The sequence below is a fragment of the Megalobrama amblycephala genome, linkage group LG9 (assembly GCF_018812025.1).
Source record: "Megalobrama amblycephala isolate DHTTF-2021 linkage group LG9, ASM1881202v1, whole genome shotgun sequence".
NCBI lineage: Eukaryota > Metazoa > Chordata > Actinopteri > Cypriniformes > Xenocyprididae > Megalobrama > Megalobrama amblycephala.
The window spans coordinates 15,909,119-15,933,013 of NC_063052.1; the positions used below are offsets into that span (position 1 = coordinate 15,909,119).

The 23,895-nt window shown below is 34.2% G+C and overlaps 3 protein-coding genes and 1 long non-coding RNA gene across 6 annotated transcripts in view; all 4 read right to left on the bottom strand.

The window, feature by feature from the left end:
- Positions 1-6,206: 6,206 nt before the first annotated feature.
- LOC125276076 (fucolectin-4-like) lies at positions 6,207-7,229 on the bottom strand (the record flags this gene model as incomplete). Its single annotated transcript, XM_048203494.1, has 3 exons — positions 6,207-6,548; positions 6,660-6,796; positions 6,940-7,229. Coding segments are annotated over 3 exons (432 nt in total), but the record flags the coding sequence as incomplete, so codon positions are not given.
- A 2,059-nt stretch (positions 7,230-9,288) lies between these two features.
- Positions 9,289-12,376, bottom strand: LOC125275141. Its single transcript, XR_007186389.1, has 4 exons — positions 12,176-12,376; positions 11,959-12,013; positions 10,214-10,278; positions 9,289-9,409 (listed from the first exon to the last, which is right to left on the bottom strand). It is a non-coding gene; the product is annotated as an uncharacterized LOC125275141 (long non-coding RNA).
- A 4,312-nt stretch (positions 12,377-16,688) lies between these two features.
- The window catches only part of LOC125275127 (fucolectin-4-like), a 30,525-nt gene continuing 23,318 nt past the window's right edge, over positions 16,689-23,895 (bottom strand). For both annotated transcript variants that reach the window (XM_048201817.1, XM_048201816.1), the window contains exon 10: positions 16,689-16,789. The gene's annotated coding sequence lies outside the window, so the exon portion shown is untranslated. The remainder of the gene's footprint in view (positions 16,790-23,895) is intronic.
- On the bottom strand, positions 17,090-22,399 carry LOC125275136 (pentraxin fusion protein-like). 2 transcript variants are annotated; one of them, XM_048201834.1, is made up of 9 exons: positions 22,363-22,399; positions 22,165-22,223; positions 21,058-21,119; positions 20,577-20,856; positions 20,092-20,225; positions 19,977-20,009; positions 18,653-18,932; positions 17,396-17,532; positions 17,091-17,274 (listed from the first exon to the last, which is right to left on the bottom strand). In XM_048201834.1, exons 2-9 carry the CDS (start codon positions 22,173-22,175, stop codon positions 17,270-17,272), a joined length of 942 nt encoding a protein of 313 aa, XP_048057791.1. In that variant the 5' UTR covers positions 22,176-22,223; positions 22,363-22,399; the 3' UTR covers positions 17,091-17,269. The 2 variants fall into 2 exon arrangements, with proteins under 2 accessions (XP_048057792.1, XP_048057791.1); XM_048201835.1 differs by lacking the exon at positions 19,977-20,009 and having other exon boundaries at positions 17,090-17,274.

Genomic DNA, 23,895 nt, shown 5'->3' on the forward strand with positions numbered 1-23,895 from the left:
ATCAGCTATGCATTCTGTTAATTTTGCGAATTGGTAAGTTTCGTCAGGCTGCGGAGAAATATAGAGCTGAGTATCATCAGTGTAACAGGGAAAACTAACACCATGCTTCCTCCAGATATCTCCCAAGGGTAGCATGTACAGACTGAAAAGCAACGGTTCTAGTACTGAGCCTTGCGGTACTCCATATTGAACTTGTGATCGATATGACCTCTCTTCGTTTACTACTACAAACTGATAACGGTCAGATAAGTATGATTTGAACCATGACAATGCAATTCCACTAATCCCAACATAATTTTCGAGTCTATTTAAACGAATATTGTGATCGATAGTGTCAAATGCAGCACTAAGATCCAGTAACACTAACAGAGAGATACAACCACAATCTGATGATAAGAGCAAATCATTAGTAACTCTAATGTCAGTCTCAGTACTATGGTACGATCTAAATCCTGACTGGAAATCCTTACAGATACTATTTCTTTCTAAAAAGGTGATGATACTGATGATGCCTTTTCTAGTATTTTTTACAGAAAAGTGATTCTCTAGGATCAAGTTGTGTTTTTTTAATAAGAGGTTTAATAATAGCCAGCTTAACATTTTTTGGTACGTATCCTAGTGATAAAGATGAATTGATGATATTAAGAAAAGGATGTATGACCTCTGGAAGCATCTCTTTCAATAGCTTAGTCGGTGAATGAAAACAAGTGAGTGCTGGAATGTATGATATTACCCACATTGGAACAATTCACAGATCACAGATGCTTTTATCCAATGTGCGTTCAAGTTAGACATTCCATCAGTTCATCTATTCCTTGTTCATTTTGAACTGAACACTTGACCTTAAGATTTCTAGTGTCATGTTTTGCTGTTTGAAATTCTCATGGTGTAATCAAACACTTTATGCGTGATCATCTTGTGATCAGTGTGTACTCAGTGTAAACAGGGTTGTTTCATTTCTATTGAGTAAATTTAGTTTTTAGTCTTATTTTTGTCACACTTGGTGGTTGCAAGCCAAGCGCACGACGAATGATCAGCAAACAAAACAGTCCACCAACTAGGAAAGCAGGAGAAGATCAAAACAATCACCTTCACAATGACAATACCGGACAACTAAACTTAGGAAACACAGGGCTGATACTCTTATACTCTTATACTTGTTTGTGTGGAACTTGTTTGTGTAAACACAATCTACTAAACAGACACTACTTCATTATAAAGTGTGTGTGTGTGTGTGTGAAGGCCTCATCGACATGACGACACAGATCCCCGACAAACCGCTTCCATACCATATCCCCTAGACTGAGACTGGTTTCTCCCAAGGTTTTTTGTTACCTGATGGAGTCTGGGTTCCTTGCTACTGTTGCCTCTGGCTTGCATCACATCACTGTTTTCTCCAGAGCTGCTGTATAGATAAATGAACTAAATTAATAACTAGTGATTTTTACAATGGAATGAATCAATACCGAATATACTTAAGCTAGACAATGACACCATTTTCTTCAAGAGCTGCTGTACAGCCAAATTATGTTCCCTCTATCACTGTAAAGCTGCGTTGACACAATCTGCATTGTAAAAAGCGCTATATAAATAAAGGTGACTTGACTTGAATAATGACATTGCATTTAAAAAAAATTATCTGTCAATGAATGTAGGTAATGAGAGCACTTTCACTCATCTGTATGTTCATTAATGTTTTTTTTATGGTGGCAAAAACTGTCTTGTGCTCTGTAAAGTGTTTAATTGATAACTTGGCATGTATACAAATCATATTTATTTATAAATCCTGTTTCAACACAGGAAGACTTGATGAAGTGTTGGTGCAGAATACATTCACTAATTTTGTGGTTCACTAATTGATTCAGTGGCAGATGTGTTCTCATATAAAAATTAATAGAAGTGGGAAAAGATTAATTTAATTATTACATTTGCACATTTCACAGATGTTTTTATATGAAGTGCATTAAAGTTAAACTTTTCATCAGTTTATTCATTCCTTGGGCCTCATTTATAAAATTTTGCACAGAAAACGTACTACATTTGATCTTACGATCATTTCTCAGATGATTCATAGAATGAACCTACACACAGGAAACGAATGGACGCCTCTCTTTCAGATGTGAAATCTATAAATCACAAATGATCTTGAACTTGCGCGCAGCTAAATGTTTTTTTTTTTTTTTTTTTTACTTTTTTTTGAGTGAAATAGCCCAGTACTGAAAATACTACAGAGACAAAGTTGCAATTTTATAAAATATTTGTCAAAATAAGACACTTAAAACACTCCAAATACTTTTTACTTATTTGAAATGAGTTGTGATGTTTGATTTTATTGTATTTAATTAACTTAAAAATTGCAAATGGAAGTTAACGTATCATGCTTTTGAGTTGGGATAATATGAATCATTTTTATTGACATCTGAAACTGGACGGTGGATTTCCCAGCATGACATTTGAGTTGAATTCAGATACTGTTCAGTACCATTTACTAATCAATGTAATTTTTCTGCTAACATTTCAATTTTAAAATAATAATATAATTATTTATGTTCTCATATCACAACATTTTCCTGGTATACAAGGAAAAAATATTCAAATGTTGTTGTGTAGTTTTGTCATATCTGTATGAAAAGGATGTGTGCTTGATGTAACAGTACTCTTTCATTCATGCAGTTTAATGTACTTTTTGGTTGTGTTTACTTTAAATAAGGAAGAAAGATAGCGGTCAGTAAACATAACATCGACACAATGTACACTATGAAGTCTCTTCAAGACTTTGGACATGCAATTCACTCATCCTTCAAATGTCTGTTTGTTTTTTTATTATTACAATTATTATTTTAATTTAAGACACTTTAAGACACTTTTTCAAGACACTTTAATTGTCTTGGTTCTGTCAGTGCTCATGGGTTTGGGATTATTTTTTTTCCTTACTTCACTGTATCCTGAATGTGGCTGAATATAAGTAGCTCACGAAAGAGTACAACAAAGTAAAGTAAAAACACAGAACGCAACCTAAGTCTTCCATAGCCACACCCAAATTAATCACTTGTATTTTATGCATCTTACGGACTTTATTCCTTTATCATTCATTGCATTCATTGTATTCATTAACATCCTTTATCATTCATCGGTATTCAAGTATGGAAGCTTATTTGTAGCAATATTTAAAATGTAATATGCAAAATGGCAATGCAATATGTAAAATGGCAATGTATTTCTGTATTTAAATTTACATTTTTCATAACATATGTGCAACCTCTGGAGCAAAATGATAATTCAAATTCAATAATATAATTTACATTTGCTATTTCCTATACATTAGTTTTAGCATATCATTTAAGCATATTTTTTAACGCTTCATAAGTTGCAAAATGAAAATGAAAATGTATTACAGAAATCATTATATACGTTTAACATGTTCAAGCTAAAAGTTTAGCAAAATGATCATTTAAACGTTATTTTTCTTAATTGCATACTCTCAGTTAAGACACTGGTAATAACTGCACACTATGAAGCATTAGTTAAGCATTAGTTAATAGTTATTTCATCACTTATAAAGCATTAATAGACATTAGTAAGCAGTTTATAAATACAGCTATAATTGCTTTATTCTTGATATATAAGCATATCTATAATGTGTTTAATAATTGTATTTTCATACTTAATTTAGAAATGATAAATTGATTATTAATAAAGTATTACATTATTTACAAACCAGTTATTTAGGAGTTGTCAGTAGTTCATTTAGTAAGTGTAAGTAAATGAATAATAAACTATTCAAACATTCATTTATACATCTTATTATTTAGACACATAGTAATAGTTACTTAGTGTGTTAGTAAATGTTTTATTAACAAATATTCCTACTGCAATTCATGATTAATTCAGGTAGTTATAAAACATTTAGAAGTAGTCAGTTAACTATTTTTGTGAGCTCATCTAAAGTGAGGACTATTTATGCTTTGTAAAGCTTTTATAAATGAGATTTAAAGGTTCAGTGATCTTCTGCATTGCTGTTCTCTAATGTTTTAAAGTTAGTACCGAGGTAGTTTTGACACTAGGAATATGTGTTAATAAAGCATTTATTAACACAATAAACTAATACTATATGTCTAAATAATAAGATGCATAAATGTACATTTAAATATTTTATTAATCATTTACTTACACTTCCTAAATGATCTTATGAACCACTGACAACTCCTAAATTACTGGTTTGTGAATAATGTAATACATAATTTAGAAATGATAAATTGATCATTAATAAAGTATGAAAATACAATTATTAAACTCATTATAGATATGCTTATAAATCAAGAACAAAGCATTTATAGCTGTATTTATAAATGGCTTACTAATGTCTATTAATGTTTTATAAATGATGAATTAACTATTTACTAATGCTTAACTAATGCTTCATAGCGTGAGTTATTCTAAAGTGTTACCAAGACACTTGCAATTGCATTTTCATTAAATGTCCTGCAATGAATGTTAAAACTAGTGTAGGAAATAGCAAATGTAAATTATATTATTGAATTTTGCTCCAGATATTGCACACATGGTATGGAAAATGTAAATTTAAATTTAAATACAGAAATGCATTGCCATTTTACATATTACATTTTAAATTGCATATTGCTACAAATAAGCTTCCATATATCAAGTGGCTCTTTAGGGTCTGCATGCTACAGGAATGCAATACAAGATCACACACTTCCGATTACCTGCTCACCCACATGTACACGCCGCCATAAACTCTCTGTCCTGAGCTAGAGGTTAGTAGCCATAGTTTAGTGTGATCTAAAAATTCTCTAATATTGGTCAGTTATATCACAAACATAACTGTAGAAGTTCATATTTTATTATCATAATTTAACAATTCCACGCTGAGTCCAACTGTACAGCACAAATGGTTTGCTGCACGTGATACTGTACACTTTGCAGCACGTGTTGTCAAACTGATAAAGATGTTTTCTTTATTTGCAGCGAGTTGAGCTCTCTCAGCCACCGTAAGTATCCACATTTTTCCAGTGTAGAGAAACGGGAAGTATAATGTCCCCCCGGTGAGCGACATTTGAACTGCCTCCTCTCAACCTGCTCAACATTTTGAATTCACAGTGAGCTCACATATTAATCACACTGTCAGTATCACAGTATCATAATGGTGTGGTGTCACTTTGATCATAGCATGATCTCACATGTTGACTGGGTTATTTCTCTCTTATTTTGGGGAATGTAAGGGGAGGGTGCAGTTTTTGTTTGTTTTGTTTATTTTCCTGATTTATAGTTAAACAGGGAGAGAGGGAAGAGTTATGTAAATTATTTTTCTGGATTATCTTTCTCCAGGTCATTTAGAGAGATTTCTGAGATTCTGGCCAGGCTCTTCCCTGAAGCTATCACCCCTATTTTCATTATTATTATTTTTGATATTGATATTTCTGTTATGGTTATTGTTACTTTTGTGCATTGTTTTACTAATTGGTGGTTGAGTTGTTGATTCTGGGATAGAAGGTTGGACATCCTCATTCTCTCCATGTTATTTTTCTTTCTTTCTTTCTTTCTTTCTCTTTTTTTTTTTTTTTGAAAAAATTTAATTCTTCTTTACTTTGTTACCAGCTCCTTAGTCTCGCACAGCCAGACCTTCAGGTGGACGGCAGAAGGTCTGGATTCTATCGCAGCTTTCACTAGCCAAGGACCACCCAAGGGGACGGTTGACTGACATGTAACGCAACCAACCACAGTTTGTTTGGTTCCAAGTCATGTTTTGGGGCGTGAAAATGTAAAGTCGATGTCCCTACAATAACAGACCGGAGTGCATCTAATAAATAATTAATTTAAAAATATTATACAAGTTTACTGCAACAATGGAGCCTCAAACTTGACATACTTTTTAGTTGATCCTGATAAGTGCTTTTACATCACAGTTGTAAACACTGTGACGTTCTTCTTCTACAAGGGGGTTTGGCATCACAGCATTCGTTTCCAGACGGGCCATTAAAGAACGCGACACACACATCTTCTGGACATCCTGTAGAATTCAACCAGTCAGATGACGACTTTGAAACTCCTGAAGTGTTTCCAGATAATTGTGTCATATGCATCAGATGTTCAGCCAACAGTCCATAGGCGTGACACCTGAGACTGAGACTACAAGCTCCTTGACCCTAGATGGGTAGATATGTAACACTACACCTCCTCCTCATTGTAAGTATCCAAATGAGCCTTTTTGATCCAGAAACATGAAATACAACATGCAATGCTGAAGTAATTTATTCATGTAGAAAGCAAAGATAAACAATGGTGTGTGAATGCACAACTCCCTGGATCAAACTGGGGTAAAGAATCAGGTGCATTTTAAAACCATTTCATTCCTTTACTGAATGTGCGCTAAAACGTATCTTTTATCTTAACAATAAAGGTGCACAGGTAAAATGAAAATGCTGAAAAAGGTGCAATATTAGAATTGCTCAGTTTGCAAAAACAGTTTGGTATTTTGCTTATAGGATCAGTGGACTGTGGTGTAACATCATCTCATTCCACTTAATCTGGCAATGAAAACAGAACAAAAAAAAATATTAAGGGATCATACACATAGTATAAATAGTACATATAGAACAAATGTCTACACACCATGTCTCTCTCCTTTTATCACTCACCTGAAAACACCTCAACCTCACACAGTGAGAGATATTCATTGCGCCCAGGTATAAAAATGTTGACATATCGCCCTATAATAGGCTTAAACTCAAATGTTTGAGTCTCTCCAAGTGGGATGGACACAACAGTCGCAGCCCTGTGAAGAAACACAGTAACAGAGAAATAGAGAGGGGAGTATCAAAACGGCATGAGGCAAGTTTGTATTATTCAAAGTAATTTAATCTTATTTACTCATTTACTAACCTTTTGTGTAAGTATTAAGAGAGAGACAATACTTACAGCTGGTTATTGTTGCCATTATTTTCCAGGCTGTTGCCGATACGGATCTGAGCACCATTTATTCTCTCTGGAGCACCATCTCCACGATTAGTGATGCTAACTCTGGTTATCCTGTAGACATCCAACAAGTCAACTCTCCACCAGGGGTTCCTGTCCCCATTAGTATGAGTGCATGACCCAAGACTATAAATTGAATCCTTGTTGCTATCCACAGCATTTTGAGCAGCTCCTATGTCAAATATGGAAGACTGGACAGCTGTGGCTCCATTCCCTGTGATTCCCTGTTTAACACAAAATAATAACCAATATTATTTTTTTATGTGCTAAAGTATAATTCCAATATAATGGGCAAAACAATGCTAAGCTATGTAATCCAAATGATTGTTACGTGTTATTTGATTGATATTTCCAGATAATGACAGCTCATCTGGGTTTCTGAAGCCAGACTTTCTATGATGTTTATTGTATCACACTGTGGACTTGCTACTAATTCTACTAATTATAAAATGTCATTTTAGAACTAGAAAAAAAAGGAACATTGAGTCACTTAATTAAAGCTGATTGTATTGGAGTATTATGAGAAAGAGATGGACTGAGCGAGTGCATTACCTGCATCTAGCTGATATTCTTCAGGTCAATCTAACATTCGGTTTGAATGTCCGCAGAGGAAAGCGATCTTTGTCCTTTTAACATTTAAGGGGATTTTCTCTTGACAGCACTACTCAATGCATTTGTCAGTTATGTCTTGTAAAATGTTGTTTAAAGTAAAAACAACATCCTTGTTTATGGCCTTGCGACTGAATCACTCATAAAGACAGTTTTTGCTGCCATCTAATGGCGTATTAATGTAACTTTCACTGAAGTCGAAATCACTAATGGACCCTATCCCAATACGTTATTTATATATTTTTTTATTTATTGAACAATAATATTTAAATGAACAAAAATAGATATTATAACAGTATAAGAAGTTTGTACAATAGGAAAAAAGATACACAAGCAAACAGTTCAGTCAAACTTACAAAAGTACTTTAGTACAAGATTTAATCTCAATGTAAATACAAAGTTATGAAACTTAATATATCCCTTAAGCCAAATCGATTTACTCTGGAACAAGTAATAGATTAATAAAACCAAAGATTGCCTGTTTGATATACCCAAAACATCATATCTCATGTTTAACCACGATCTACATAAGAGCCAGCGGCAAATTCCTGAACAACCGTCCAAGATTAAGGTGATCTCAGCGGGTACATGAGCGCTGAACAGCTGCTGACGGCCTGGAGCTCACATCTCCAAAAAATGCCTAAACAATTTTTTTTTTTCAACTAGGTGCTATGTTTAGATGCAAGATGCATGGTCTAAATAAAACTACATTCCGTGACACAACAGTAGTATCTATAAAAATATGGTGGACTTGCCATTACACTAGCTGTGAGAATGCGGAAGGCGGAGTGATTCAAATGGTGAAATTGTTCCTGTGGTGATACTGGTAGAATATTGCATGGCTTGAAAGACCTTTCAGCCAATCAGATTCGAGAACTAATTGTTGTACAAATATGTTTAACCGACAACATTCAAAGAAATGAAGAACACTCACTTGGAACACAAATGTACGTCGGTGTGTAGTTTTCTGTTAATAAAATAATAACAGTTATACACACATTAATAAGTACATAAATTCTATCACAGGATTTTCTTCTCTGTCACTCACCTGTAAACACCTCGACTTCACACAGAGAAAGGATTTCATCATTACCAGGTAAAAAAAAATATTGACATATCGTCCATTAACAATCTCAAATGAAAATGTTTCTGTGCCATCAGGAGCAGTGAGAAGAGTTGCAACCCTGCAAATACATAAAGAACAGTGTTAAAATGAAAACCAGAGGCCTCGCAACACAATGGATGTCTAACAATTCAACTCTATTGAAATCAAATATTGTTCCTGTTTTATATTGCATTGCTACAAGAAACAATGGTCTAAACTTGCAAATGTCTAATCACAGTCTGGATAAAATATGTTCAAGTAAAGTTCATCTCCATGGCTGTGGCTCTCTGAGTGGTTGGTTTGTGGAGGAGGTTCAGTTTTGCCTCCTGTTTTATTAAACAAGATTGAACATCATAAACATGGGAAGATGACAGAACAACTGAAACATTTCTTACAGTGCATTGTTGTTTCCGTTGTTGGCCAGACTGTTACCAATACGAATCTGAGCTCCTTTAAGCCGCTCTTTGCAACAGTCTCCACGACTAGTGATGGTAATGTTGCTTACAATGTAGACATTTCCAAGGTCAACTCTCCACCATGGATTAAACTCAGTTTTAGTCTGAGTGCATGAGCCCTTCCTGGCATCTGAGCCTCTGTTTCCATCTACTGCATGTTGAGCATCTCCCAGCGGGTTGTCTGGGGAGGACTGCACAGCCATGCCATTAAGAGCAAGATTCCCTGTTCAATATGATATCAAATCTATAAAAAAAGGATAAGACATGTTCAAAGTGTGGCAAGCAGAGAGCCATGGGAAGGGCCTCATGTCTCTCACGGAGCAACTCTGGGAGGATAAAAGGAGGAGTGAAAGGACCAGGCCTGGATTTTGTTTATGTTTGTGCGGCAGTCATCCGTGAGGTGCTGCCACTTTGCTTGTTTTGTATTAGTTTATTTTATAATTAAAGTGTGTTTAAACTTTCGCTGGTTCCCGCCTCCTTCGCTGAACCTTTAAAATTGCTACTGGTGCCGAAAACCTGGAAAGAAGAATGCGCTGTCAAAGAACCCTCGCCATTGTGGGAAATCCACGGTGCCACACAACTGAGCGGAGTCTACCAACACTCGAGGTGGTGGGCTGGAGTGATTTTGGAGTTGTGGAGGGGCGGCTGTCCATCCAAAAAGGAGTAGGGAACCAGCGAATGTTCAAACATACTTTATTTATAAAATAAACAAACACAAAATGAAAGTAAATCGTCAGTCCCTCACAGACGACACCCACACCAACATAAACAAAATCCAGGCCTGGTCCTCTCTCTTCCTACACTGTCTTCACTCCTCCTCTTATCCTCCCGGAGCTGGTCTGTGAGAGACATGAGGCCGGTGTGGCGCGCAGCTGATGCTCATTAGCAATCGCTCCGTTCCCAAGGCTCTCAGCCCCACTCTGCTTATAAATCACAAGCTTTCAATTACCTATAATTTTAATAAATGAGTCTGATTGATATGTAATGATACACAATGGTTATAGATTTTTAAATCCAGGCATTTTTACTTGTATTATTCTAAACGTACCTTTGGAATCAGCGATGCACAGTCCAGCAAAAAGTGTTAGAAACACAATCACACGTATGGCCATCCTGATATAAGACACAACAACACATCACCTCATCTCAGCAAATGAAGGAATAATTTTCAATTTCTCATCCTCATTTAAACAAAGAAACATATATTGTTATAATAATAATAATAATAATAATAATAATAATAATAATAATAGGCCATAGAAGAAACCATGACTTAAAGGCATGACTAAAAACCTCTATGAACACATTTGTCCAATGAAATGTTTTATTAAAAGTGCGGGGAACACATCCCCTGCATAGTCTACACCCATGATACTGAGACAATTTGGTAAAACTTTACAGCATATGTTAGTATAGTTAACTTAAAATAAATTCATTAAAAAAAAAAAAAAAAAAAAAAAAAAAAAAAACATCTTCATTACTTAAATGTGAAATGGAAAAAAAAAAAAAATAAAACTGTTCAAATCTGCTCTTGACTGAATAACTTCTTTAGCTTTAATAAGGATTAATCTATATTTAATTTACACATTATAGTATTTTGTACCTGAATACTACTGCTAGACATGACATGAATGTTTGTTTAATTTGTATCTTTATTCTATTGTATTTATTTTTTCCTTTTTTTTTTATTTTTTGTTGCAATTTGTTCATTTGTTCTTTATTACTGACTGTTTACTTGTCTTTATTTAACATTACTTATTCAAATACTTTTTTCTATTTAATTTATGTTTCTCATAATTTATTTTAGCTGCATTATGATTTCCTAATTTGGAGTATGACCAAAGTTTGCGCAAAGAGATGTAGATTGTGTTGACATCATATATAATTATCATTTTTGCTGTTTTGCTTTGTTTACATTCACAAACCCTGAACAAATGTACCAATACTTCAAGCTGTCTGTCTGCTATTTAGAATAATTAACAATAAACTATTGCTAAGCCATGTTTTGCCCTTTGCTTAAAATCTTAATTATTACTGACAAATTACCAATACAACTGATTCTTGTTGAATGTTCTTTTGTCATTACTGGATTGCAGTGAGTGCAACAAGACACTTTTTCCTTGCTGCAGTCACCTTTGTCTTGCTTAGTTGGGGACACTTGACATTTGATATTCAACAATGTTTTGATCTGCCTACATCAAGACCCTTGTATACGAACTAAATGTGCTTTCATTTTGTTTGTTTATAAAGAAGTGTGTTAATAAAAGGACAAATTCTGTTGCACAGCTGCTCTCAGACCCTGCCTCCCTCATTTCCACACCGGGAAGACAAAAGTTTGTCACAGTACTATTAATAGAACATGTTGTATTAAATTACAAATTTATTCAATATTCAGTTTAGTGATACAGTATTACTGATTATATTCAGTCCATTCGATAGACTGAACAATTGCCACCTAATGAAACTTTGTGTTTCATTGTGAAAATTGTGTTTCATTGTGTAACTGTGATGTTTTTAATGTAATTTAATCTAGCTGCTCTTAATTATCAACAAACTCACTTGGTTTATTTTTGGTTTATTTTATTTTGTTTTTGTGAAGCATGAACATGACATTCACAAATGTGATTGGTCTAGAGTTTTGTGCCAAGAATTTTGCAAATTTATCACTAGTGAAAGTGTTACCAAATTTATTTAAAAACTGCATACAATAAATTACTTTTTCCCATTCAAATTACAATGATGGTTACAGTTATAATCATAATGGTGTAGAGAGTGCATAAACATTCAACTCACCTGGAATACATCAATGTATCAGTATCACAGAAGACCTTCACAATTCAGCAGTTATCTGACTTTAAACAAAATAATACTTTTTTATATAATATTTGGAGTAATAGTTTTATAAACTATTGCTATATTTATTATTTATCCAATATTCATTTATTGCACTGTCAAAACAGTTCAAACCAAAAATGGGCTATTAAACATAGATATGAATATTAATACACACCAGCAGTCTGTGAAGAGGGTCTAGTTGAATAATATTGTGCTCAGAAATGATGCTCTATTTATTGTTGAATTAAGGCCCTCCCAACCAAATGAGTCTGATCTGATATCTGGTTAAGTAGAACTATTACAAAAGAGTCCCCCTTTCGTTAAGTCTTTATTCTGATAAGAGACAAATACAAATGTGGCAACACTGGCATCAAGTTTCACGGAAGGATAAAAGGAGGAGTGATGACAGTGTAAGATGAGACTGGTGTGGCACACAGGTGGTATTCACTAGCAATCACGCCAATGGCCTTGCTCCATTCCCACAGCTCTTGGCCCTGCCCTGCTTGCCACAACAAAGTTCTGTTATAAAACTTTAGATGCCAGAGGCTGATAGGTCCTTACAGGGTTAGTTCACCAAAAATGAAAATTCTGTCATTAATTACTCACCTTCATGTCATTGCAAACCTGTACAAATTTCGTTAATCTTCATGTGAAATGAAGTGAAATGAAGAACTATAGTTGAGAACTATGGGTTCTGTGGAGTCTTTTTGGACAAGCTTTTAATTAACAATTCGATTTGCCTGTTTGCATTGATTGTATTTGTAGAGTATATTTATGTTTATTTATCTTATTTGTTTATTTTTATTGTAAAGCACTTTGTGACCCCTCCTTGTCTGTGATAGGTGCTATTTAAATAAACTTTACTTACTTACAAATGCAGTGACTTCAGTAAAACCAGCAAAAAAAAGTATTTATAAACAAACTGCCTACCCTGCCTTTAAGTAGCTTAAGATGTAGTATCAGTGCAACACACTTTTGCTATGTAGTACATGCGTGTGCATTTAGGCTATTGAAGTAATTATCTGTCTTTATTGTAGCTATTACATCAATGTCCCACTAGAGGGCAGTGTTACCCATGTCATATTCTTTATGTGGGTTTGCTTATAAAAGACGAGAGCATAGTGACTGTTAGGGCATGCTCATAAGGTGTTAACGCTGATAAGGTGCAGAATCTACAAGAAAACGTTTGTGTATGCAGCCCCGTTTGACTGGAATCACCTTCAATCGAAACTGAAGTTACAAAATTTGCTGTCTTTGGAAAAATTTAAAGTAGTCATTCATCAAATGGAAGATGATTCAGTGAAATGTAATTGTTTTTTTATTTTGTTTGTACTGTGTAAGTCTATGTTGAAACTCATTGAATTGCTGCTCATTTTGGCCAGGTCACTCCTGTGAAAGAGATTTATAATCTCAGTGAGTCTTTCCTGGTTAAATAAAGGTTGAAGAAGCAATGTCAAAGCCATGTTGATGATGTAGTTGGCATAAATTATGCCAACAACATCATCAGTGTAGGATTTGAGGACGAACAAACACAAATGAGTCTTCGAGATGATTCGTTCAAACATAATTCCATACAAAACTCATCTCAATCCCAAATCAACATGCACTTGGGATGTAATTGTTATAACTTTTGAATGGTTGACTGAAAGTGTGCCTTGCTTGGTATGAATGTAAATCTCTGTTCATAACTTAAATTTTGGCTTGAATGAAATCTGTGTAAAATGTATCATATTCTTTTCATATAAATCACATCTAAACTGTACTCTCTGCAAATAGCAGGAAAGTTAAGAGACCAGGAGATCATTTATGATTAGAGGTGGAGAAAAGCAACCTCTGAAACAAAGACGATACCTAGTTGATCAGAACTCCTCAAAGAGGTTGGACAAACAACTCAGTTTAGACAGTCGGACAATGAAGACAAGACAAAGGCAGATCGAGATCAGATGAAAATAGGTTAATAGCTTCATTCAAGACATCCAACTACTCTCGTCTCACTTACTTTTCTTTCTTTTACTTAGAACATGAGACTCAATGGAAAAGAAAGGAAACTAAGTTAGAGACCTGCAGCAAATCAAAAGAAACTGGGAAACACCCTTCTCCAAGCCAAAGACACCAACAAAGGGAATCCCCATTTAAAGACACAAACATCGAACGCAAGTATACCTCCAGATTCTATAGCTGAACTGGTGCATTGACATAAAGTCTAATAACCCCGCCTAAGAAGCAATAGAAGGGTTAAATTAATGATTGATGGTTTGTTCAGATCAGGTCTTATGAAGTACATATGAAGAGTTTGGTTCCAAAACGCGATAAACGCCATTTTCAAAAAAATCGAGTTTCCGCCAAAATCAGTATTGTATATGGTCAGTATTGAAAAGTCATTTATTAATTTTGCGCAAAATGCGATATCCGTCGTGTTATTCTGTCATGTTCCCTCCCTTTCTTTCCAAAATGCGACAAACGGCAGTCTCCTTTTTCTCCAAAACGCGATACATCCGCTCTCAACCAATCACAGCGCGCCATTCCACCCACTGTAAACATTGAAGGCTTTTTAAAAAGCCGATTTTAATAACAATGTACTTGGCAAATGTGTTCATTTAACAGTGCGGTGGCGCAAGATACTCTTTAATCGGTAATGACAAATAATTTATAACATTAACAAGATGACCCGTTGAATTCATTTTGGGATCGACGGCCGAATGTATTTTTAGTAAAATGTCTGTACATAAGATAAATATTGGCAAAGTTTAGACTCTGTCATATATGTGTGAATCAACTTACTTTGTTGTGTATTTTCAATTTGAAAAATAACTTTTATAGTGATGGATTAATTGCATTTTGAAAAAAAAGTATCATGGATTTATTGCATTTTGGAAAAAAAAAAAAAAACATGTTTTTATAATAAACTTTTTAAAATCAAAATGTAGATTTGAACTTTTAATGTTTTTATAACCAAAAGATGCTATGTGAAAGTTTGAAACAGAAAATAGTGGTTTTCATCTTGCCACTTTCTTGGTAAAGAAAACACCTTTTTACTCAAATTAATCAAAATGGAATTATTGCGTTTTGGAACCAAACTCTTCATATATTGCTAGAAACTTAATTTCATAATTTCATTCTCTTAAAACTCATTCTTTCCTTACTTCCTGTCTTTCTGCAACTGGTGTAAATGTGTGTGTGTTTGCTAGATTTCAGTTTATGTGTTAGAATAATCAAAGTCTCATTTATATTTTTTAAAGAGAAGTCTTGTGTTATGTGCTTACGAATTGAATGACTTAATCTGAATTACAAATGAACGCTGGACAATTCAGTTGCTCTGTCATAAAATAAGTGACTCCTAAAATTCTTTGAGCTAAATTGACCTGTGAACCCTTACATCAGCATGGCTTTGATGTTACTTCCTGTTGCTCAAACTGATGCTAATTCAGTGCTTTGATGAAGCAGTTATTAATCAGAGCATTGGAATCACTGTAAATGCGGCAGGACCACAAAGAGCAGCTGAGTCTGATCTCATTTGAGATGAACGAGCAGTGAACTAAAGGCAGTCTGCTGCTATTCATGTGAGAAGATGCACTGAGAAGACCGAGCATTGACCGAAGATGGTCAGATGTTTAGTAGGAAGTGTACTGCGGTCATTTACGCATGGTGAGCATGACATTGTACTCTATAAAATCAATTTTTGTTTTATTCAGAAAAATATCTTACTTCCTGGCTTACTACAGAGCCATCTTAACCACTATGGTTTATCCCATTTTAATTTAAATTTCTATGTAATTTTTTATTTTTTTCTTACCAGAGAAATTTGATGCCACCAGGGCTAACAACACAAAAGCTAATTTTCCAGACAGCAAGATTTAAAATGCATTAAAGATGCATAGATAAGATAAAGTGCAATTAGTCTGAATTACAGAGGCACAGTGCTCATTCAGTAAATGCACAGCTAAAGAGGTGTGTTTTGAGTCTGGATTTGAATGATCTGACTACTGCAGAAGCAGAGATTTAAACATCACAGGAACTGTGGAGAAGAGAGAGAAAAACTTCCTGTCATGAGTTGATTTATATTGAGTTGTTTCTTACTAAGTGAGCTTAGGGCTTTGTTGTGATGCACTTTTTTTTAACAGAAAGAGAATTACATGTGTTGAACATGTTTTGACTCTCTTTGATATTTTACTTATGTTGTAAATAGCTTGTTTGTTTTTTCTTTATCTTTATTTCTTTCCTGTTTGGGGAATGTAGGGTGCAATTTTTGTTTGTAATCCTGCTTTTCTCCACTTTATGGTTAAACGCGGAGAGAAGGAAGTGTTATGTAAATTATTTTTCTGGATTATATTTCTCCAGGTAATTTAGAGAGATTTCTGGATTAGTTCATTTTTTTGTTTTGTTTATTATTTTGGCCAGGCTCTTCCCTGAAGCTATCACCCATATTTTCAAAATTATTCTTTTTTATATTCATATTTCTGTTATGGTTATTGTTACTTCTGTGCATTTTTTTTACTCGTTATAACAGAAAAAATAAAATTTAATATTGGTTGAATTGGTGGTTGTGTTGTTAAGTCTGGGACAGAAGGTTTGACATCCTTGTTCTATCCATGTTTTTTGTTCTTTCTCTTTTTTTTGAAAATGTAATCTTTACATTGTTTTCAGCTCCTCAACCCTTTTTTGATCCAGAAACATGAAATACAACGTGCAATGCTGTAGTAATTTATTCATGTAGAAAGCAAAGATAAACAAAGATGAAATACACAATTTTAAAAACCATTTCATCCCTTTACTGAATGTGCACTGAAACCTATCTTTTATCTTAATGATAAAGGTCCCACTTTATATTAAGTGGCCTTAACTACTATGTACTTACATCAAAAAATAAGTACAGTGTACTTATTGGGTTCATATTGAATTGCAAAACACATTTGCAGCTATTGAGGTGGGATACGGATAAGGTTAGGGAAAGCTTTTCTGGTATGGGTAGGTTTAAGGGATGGGTCAACAGTGTAATTATAAATGTAATTACAGAAATTAATTACAGATGTAATTACATGCAGGTGTTTTTAAAATATAAGTACAATGTAAAAACAAGTATGTACACAATAAGTGCATTGTATCAAATGATTAATTTAAATGTAAATACATAGTAGTTAAGGCCACTTAATATAAAGTGGGTCCATGATAAAAGTTGCACAGGTAAAATGAAAACAATGAAAAAAAAACAGTAGTTTGGTATTTTGCTTATAGGATCAGTGGACTGTGGTGTAACATCATCTCATTCCACTTAATCTGGTAATTAAATCAGAAAAAGAAAAATAATTATAACAATTATCGTATAAATACACATAGTATAAATATTACATAGAGTACAAATGTCTACACATCATGTCTCTCTCCTTTTATCACTCACCTGCAAACACCTCAACCTCACACAGTGTGAGATATTCATTGCGTCCAGGTATAAAAATGTTGACATATCGTCCCTTAATAGGCTTAAACTTGAATGTTTTAGTCTCTCCAAGTGGGATGGAAACAACAGTTTCAGCCCTGTGAAGAAACACAGTAACAGAGAAATAGAGAGATGCGTATCAAAACGACATGAAGCATACTACAGTTTTTCCTCAATTGCTAACACACTATATAACGATTCATTTGAAACAATTTCCCAAACCATTTATTCAATTCTCAAAACAAAGACATTTCTCAAAACTATAAACACGTTTCACTTGTTTTCACACACATGCCAATCAGAATCTCGGGATATTGGGATAACATAAACAGGTGATTGTGCTTTAGAAATTGTATCCTAGAATCATTGACAGGGTTTTATACTACTTTTTACATAAACAGTATAATTATAGTACACAGTAACAGTACTTTGTATGAGAGAAAATTCACTATTCTGTGTCCAGTAAACTGTAACACATGTACACCCTCAAATTTGTGATCATCAAAATGTTATTTTTCATGTGCTGTATTTTTGAAGAACTGAGAGACGACTGCCTAAGGAAGGTAGAGAAAGTCTTTTGTCAGAAGACCAAGAAACTGCTATAGTATTGTATACTGCAATGAAATTTGGCTGAAGGTGCAGAGGATGGTGAATTTATTTCTTTATTTATGTAATACTGTAAATGACAGTATACTGTATTGTGCTGGATACACATTTTATATTTAGTTCTTCAGTTTTTGAACTTTTCTTCTTCTTTTTAGATCAACTACTTCATCTGCTTTCATCTCCTGTAAGATCACTTTACAGTAGTGAAATGAAATATTTTTTCCTAAAGCTCATTGTTGCATTTTACTCTATCTGCACTCTTTCATTTATGTTGTATATTGTATTGTTCACTGGACAGGAAAGTAATCTGTGTATTTGCAGGTTTTGTGTGTCATCTGAGATTTTGACAGAAGTGAATACGTTTTTGACTGAAATATTTGATTTTGACTTGGAAGTTTGATGTTTGTACAAGTTGGTGTGTAGTTACGAGATTGTTTATAGTTGTGAGAAAATGGTAAATTGTTTCATTAATTTTGTTAGCAATTGAGAAAAACTGTAAATATACTTCTGTCAAAGGCAAGCTTCTATTAAAAGGATTTATTCAATGTAATTATATCGTATATACTCATTTTCTAACCATTTGTGTTAAGTATTAAGAGAGACGATACTTACAGTTGATTATTGTTGCCATTATTTTCCAGGCTGTTGCCGATACGGATCTGAGCACCATTTATTCTCTCTGCACAACAAACTCCAAGATTAGTGATGCTAACACTGGTTATCTCGTAGACTTCCAACAAGTCAACTCTCCACCAGGGGTCCCTGTCCGCTTTAGTATGACTGCATGATCCAAGACTATAAATTGAATTCCTGTTGCCATCGACAGCTTTTTGAGCAGCTGCTGTTTCATATATGGAAGACTGGACAGCTGTGGCTCCAAGAGCAAGATTCCCTGTTTAACATAAAAAAAAAAAAAAAAAAAATATATATATATATATATATATATATATATATATATATATATATATATATACTTTAAAATGATAAAGTATAATTCCAATATAATGGACAAAATAATGCTAAGCTATGCAATGCAAATGATTATTACACAGCTCTCTGGAATACTGGAATTGTGATTGGTCAGTCATCATGACATTCTAAGGTCTGATATTTCTAGATAATAACCGTCATCAATAGTACTGTTGTATTACAGGCTTATCCGGGTTTCTGAAGCCGGTCTTTCTTGTTTCTTGTATTTCCACTGCGCATAACCTGATATTGCTGAGTTCAACATGTTCCTGGGTCAACATTTTTGTTGATCCTGGAACAACATTCAAATCAACCAATCAGATTTGAGGGACAAGTTTACAGATTATTTCAAGTTTAGGTTTAAAATCATGAAATGGTGCTTCTACATCAGTGTTATTCATCTATCATTTCCCTCTGATTTTTGGGATAACTTATGGGTAGGGTTAGATTTAGGGGTAGGAATAGGATTAAGACTAAATTTTCAGACTAGAATGTTGTTCCAGGATCAACAAAATATGTTGACCCAGGAACGCATCTAACTCAGCAATATCAGGACGTGCCACACACACACACACACACACACACACACACACACACACACACACACACACACAGTTCTTTCTGGTTCTCAAATCTGATATTTTAGTGATAACAGCACTCCTACCTTTTCACCGTTTGTATCACTCCAGTTAAAGCGACTGTCATGGAACAAATCCAGTGTAATTTTTGCAAATACTACATTTCTTGCACTACGAACTGTAGTTTTAAGAGTTTTTTTTTTTTTTTTTGGTGAGAATGTAGTTGTTATTTCTTATTTATTACTTGTTATTTCTTATTTATTTGTAACCTTGAGAGTTGACTGTGTCATATTGATCATGTATCATGTATATATATATATATATATATATATATATATGTGTGTGTGTGTGTGTTACTGACAAAATTCAAAGTAAAGAAGAACACTCACTTGGATTACAAATGTATGAGGGTGTGTCCTTTACTGTTAAAATAATAAGTTATACACACATTAATAAGTACATAAACAAATTCTATGACACAGTTTTCGTCTCTCTGTCCTTTACCTGCAAACACCTCGACTTCACACAGAGAAAGGATTTCATCATTCCCAGGTAAAAAAATGTTGACATATCGGCCATTAACAGGCTCAAATGAAAATGTTTGTGTGCCATCAGGAACAGTGAGAAGAGTTGCAGCCCTGCAAATACATAAAGAACAGTGTTAAAATGAAAACCAGAGGCCTCACAACACAATGCACATCTAACAAATTCAATTCAACTCTATTGAAATCAAATGGTTTTGTACAGCACTCTTCACAATACAAATTATTGTTCATATTTTATATTGCATTTCTACAAGAAACAGACTAATCTTACAAATGTCTAATCACAGTCTGGATAAAATATGTTCAAGTAAAGTTCATCTCCATGGCTGTGGCTCTCTGAGTGGTTGGTTTGTGGAGGAGGTTCAATTTTGCCTCCTGTTTTATTAAACCAGATTGAACATCATAAACATGGGAAGATGACTGAACAATTGAAACATTTCTTACAGTTCATTGTCATTTCCGTTGTTGTCCAGACTGTTACCAACACGAATCTGAGCTCCTCTAAGCCGCTCTTTGCAACAGTCTCCACGATTAGTGATGGTAACATTGCGTACACTGTAGACATTTCCAAGGTCAACTCTCCACCATGGATTAAACTCAGAATTAGTGTGAGTGCATGAGCCCTTCCTGGCATCTGAGTCTCTGTTTCCATCTACTGCATGTTGAGCATCTCCCAGCGGGGCTGTGGAGGACTGCACAGCCATGGCATTACGAGCAAGATTCCCTGTTCAATATGATATGAAATCGATAAAAAAAGAAAAGGATAAGACAGGTTCAAAGCAATACAAATAAAATATAAATAAGTTTTCAATTACCATATTTCAGCCTATAATTCTAATGAATAAATCTGACTGATATGTAATAATACACATTGTTTACAGATTTTTAAATCCTGTCATTTTTACTTGTATTATTCTAAACGTACCTTTGGAATCAGCGACGCACAGTCCAGTAAGTGTTAGAAACACAATCACACGTATGGCCATCCTGATATAAGACACAACAACACATCACCTCATCTCAGCATATGAAGGAATAATTTTCAATTTCTCATCCCCATTTAAACAAAAACACAAATATGTAATTAAAAAATAGTATGGAAGAACTACATGACTTATAGTAAAGTCAGTGTGATATGACTAGAGGTGATGAGGATTTTAGAGGTGAATAATTTACAACGTAACTGGCAGATTTAAAGAAAGTTACAGTTGTTTGGCAAATACATAAAATATAGACAGTTACACATGCAATACCAACATTTTATCATGTAGGCTTTATGGTACGCCCCAAACAAGGGGATTTAGAGTGTTAAAGGAATAGTTCACCCAAAAAATTCGATCATTTACTCTCCTGCAAGTTGTTCCAAACCCGTATAAATGGGGGGCGAGATCTGTTCGGTTACAAACATTCTTCCAAATATCTATTTGTCTACGAATGGCTTGGGTATTCAGAGCATTCGCAGCTTATATGGACCGCGCACACCACTGCTATATACTATATCTTTACACCCTGACTTGAATTGTCCAAACAAAAGTTTAGTTTTATTACTAAACCTCCACTGCATTTCATGCTCTCAAAGAAACACCACTAAAAGCTTCTTCACTAACAAGACCTTCTTTATGTCAGAACAGTTGTGATTAATTAAAAGTGACTGGTATTGTGGTTTGTACTATTAATAGTACATGTTAAATTACAAATTTATTCAATAGTCAATTTAGTGATATTGTATATCTGAGAACATTCAGGCTGAACAATTGCCACCTAATGAAACTCATTGTTCAACTGTGATGTTTTTTAATGTAATTTTATCTAGCTGCTCTTAATTATCAACAAACTCTCTTGGTTTATGATGTGTTGCTAAGTAGAACGTGACATTCATACGTGTGATTGGTTTAGAGTTTTGTGCCTATTTGAGTTTTGCAAATTTGTCACTTGAGAAAGTGATACCAAAATATAAAAACTTTTTTTTTTTTTTTTTAATTCAAATTATAATGTTACCCTGGTGTAGAGAGTGCATAAACAATCAACTCACCTGGAATTCATCACTGTATGAACCTCACAGAAGACCTTCACAATTCAGCAGTTATCCAACTAAACAAAATAATATGTTTTATATAGTAAACGGTATTAACATTTTTTATAATATATAAATCATGAGGAATATTATGCCGTCAAAACATTTCAAACCAAAAATGTGCTATTCAGTATAGATATGAGTATTAATACACACCAGCAGTCTGTGAAGAGGGTCTAGTAGAATCATATTGTGCTCAGAAATGATGCTCTATTTATTGTTGAATTAAGGCCCTCCCAACCAAATAATTCTTATCTGATATCTGATTGCATAGACCTATTACAAGAGTCCCTTTTTTTAAGCCTTTATTTTGATAAGAGACAAATACAAAGTTCTGTTATGAAACTCTAGATAGCACAGACTGATAGGTCCTTAAAGGGATAGTTCAACAAAAACTGAAAATTCTGTCATTTACACACCCTCATGTCATTCCAAACCAGTAAGACTTTCGTTCATCTTCAAAACACAAATTATGAGATTTCTGTCCCTCTGTTGACAGCTACGCAACTACCACTTTGATGCTTCAAGTTCCTAAAGAGATCGTAAAACGAATGCATATGAATCGAGCAGTTTAGTACAAATTTTCTGAAGCGACTTGATCGCTTTCTAAGATGAACAGACTTAATTTAGGCTTTTATTCACATATAAACGTTCATCTACTCAAACATCAGTTGTTGTAAATGAAAGCTCAAGCATGTTCGCCTGATGTGAGAGTGTATGCATGCACTGATATGTGGTTGAGTAAAACACGCAAGTCGCGTATGGCCCCCAGAAGTGTAGGGTCAGAACTGGGTGCAGTCTTACATCAAAATCAAGAATCAGAAAAGACTGTTATATTTACAAAGTTTATCCAAAGTGCATTCAAGTTAGACACTTCATCAGTTCATGTATTCATTGTTCCTTTTGAACAAACCTTTGACCTTAAGATTTCTAGTGCCACGTTTTCCTGTTTGAAATTCTCATTGTGTAATCAAACACTCTATGTGTGATCATCTTGTGATTAATGTGTACTCAGTGTAAACAGGGTCCTTTCATTTATATAGTTAGGTAAATTTAGTTTAGTCTCGTTTTTGTCACAGCAAACAAAACAGTCTTTATTATAATCCACCAACTAGGAAAGCAGGAGAAGTACAGAACAATCACCTTCACAATGGCAATACCGGACAACTAAACTTAGGAAAAACACGGCTTAAATACATGGAACAAACCAAGGGAACTAATTAGGAAACAGCTGAACGGTATGACTAATCGATGAGTAACTAAGGAGACTAATAAAAATTCAGGCAGGCAGGTAACAAAAAAACAAAATGTCAAGTTACTTTAATGTATTTGCATCAAAAAATGATAAGGATTTATGCTGATATCATCCAAAACCACACTTTGCCAGGGGTGTTTCCAAAATATTGGAGGGCAGTGTAGGCCTACATGTTAACAGTTTTCATTATGCTATGTTTGGCAGGAATAGAATGTTTTTAGCCTGAACATTATTTTCTGCCAGGACAAGATCCATTATTTTACGGACATTTTCATTAACCTTAAAACTAACTCTTAAAATTTATAATAGACAGCTCTTCAGTGGACACACCATGATAAAATTTACTACATGTACTGCTCTGTCCAGTACATCAGAGAGTTCCTTCGGGAGCATCTTTGCTACCAGTGCCTCCCTATGTAAAAAGCAGCAAGTGG

What these genes read in the sequence shown, in the direction of transcription:
- LOC125275136 (XM_048201834.1), bottom strand. An exon ending in AACGGAAATGACAATGAACT is followed by an intron (nt 20,226 to 20,576) that starts GTAAGAAATGTT and finishes ATGTATTTGCAG; the next exon opens with GGCTGCAACTCTTCTCACTG. An exon ending in AATGGCAACAATAATCAACT is followed by an intron (nt 17,533 to 18,652) that starts GTAAGTATCGTC and finishes GTTTCTTCACAG; the next exon opens with GGCTGAAACTGTTGTTTCCA.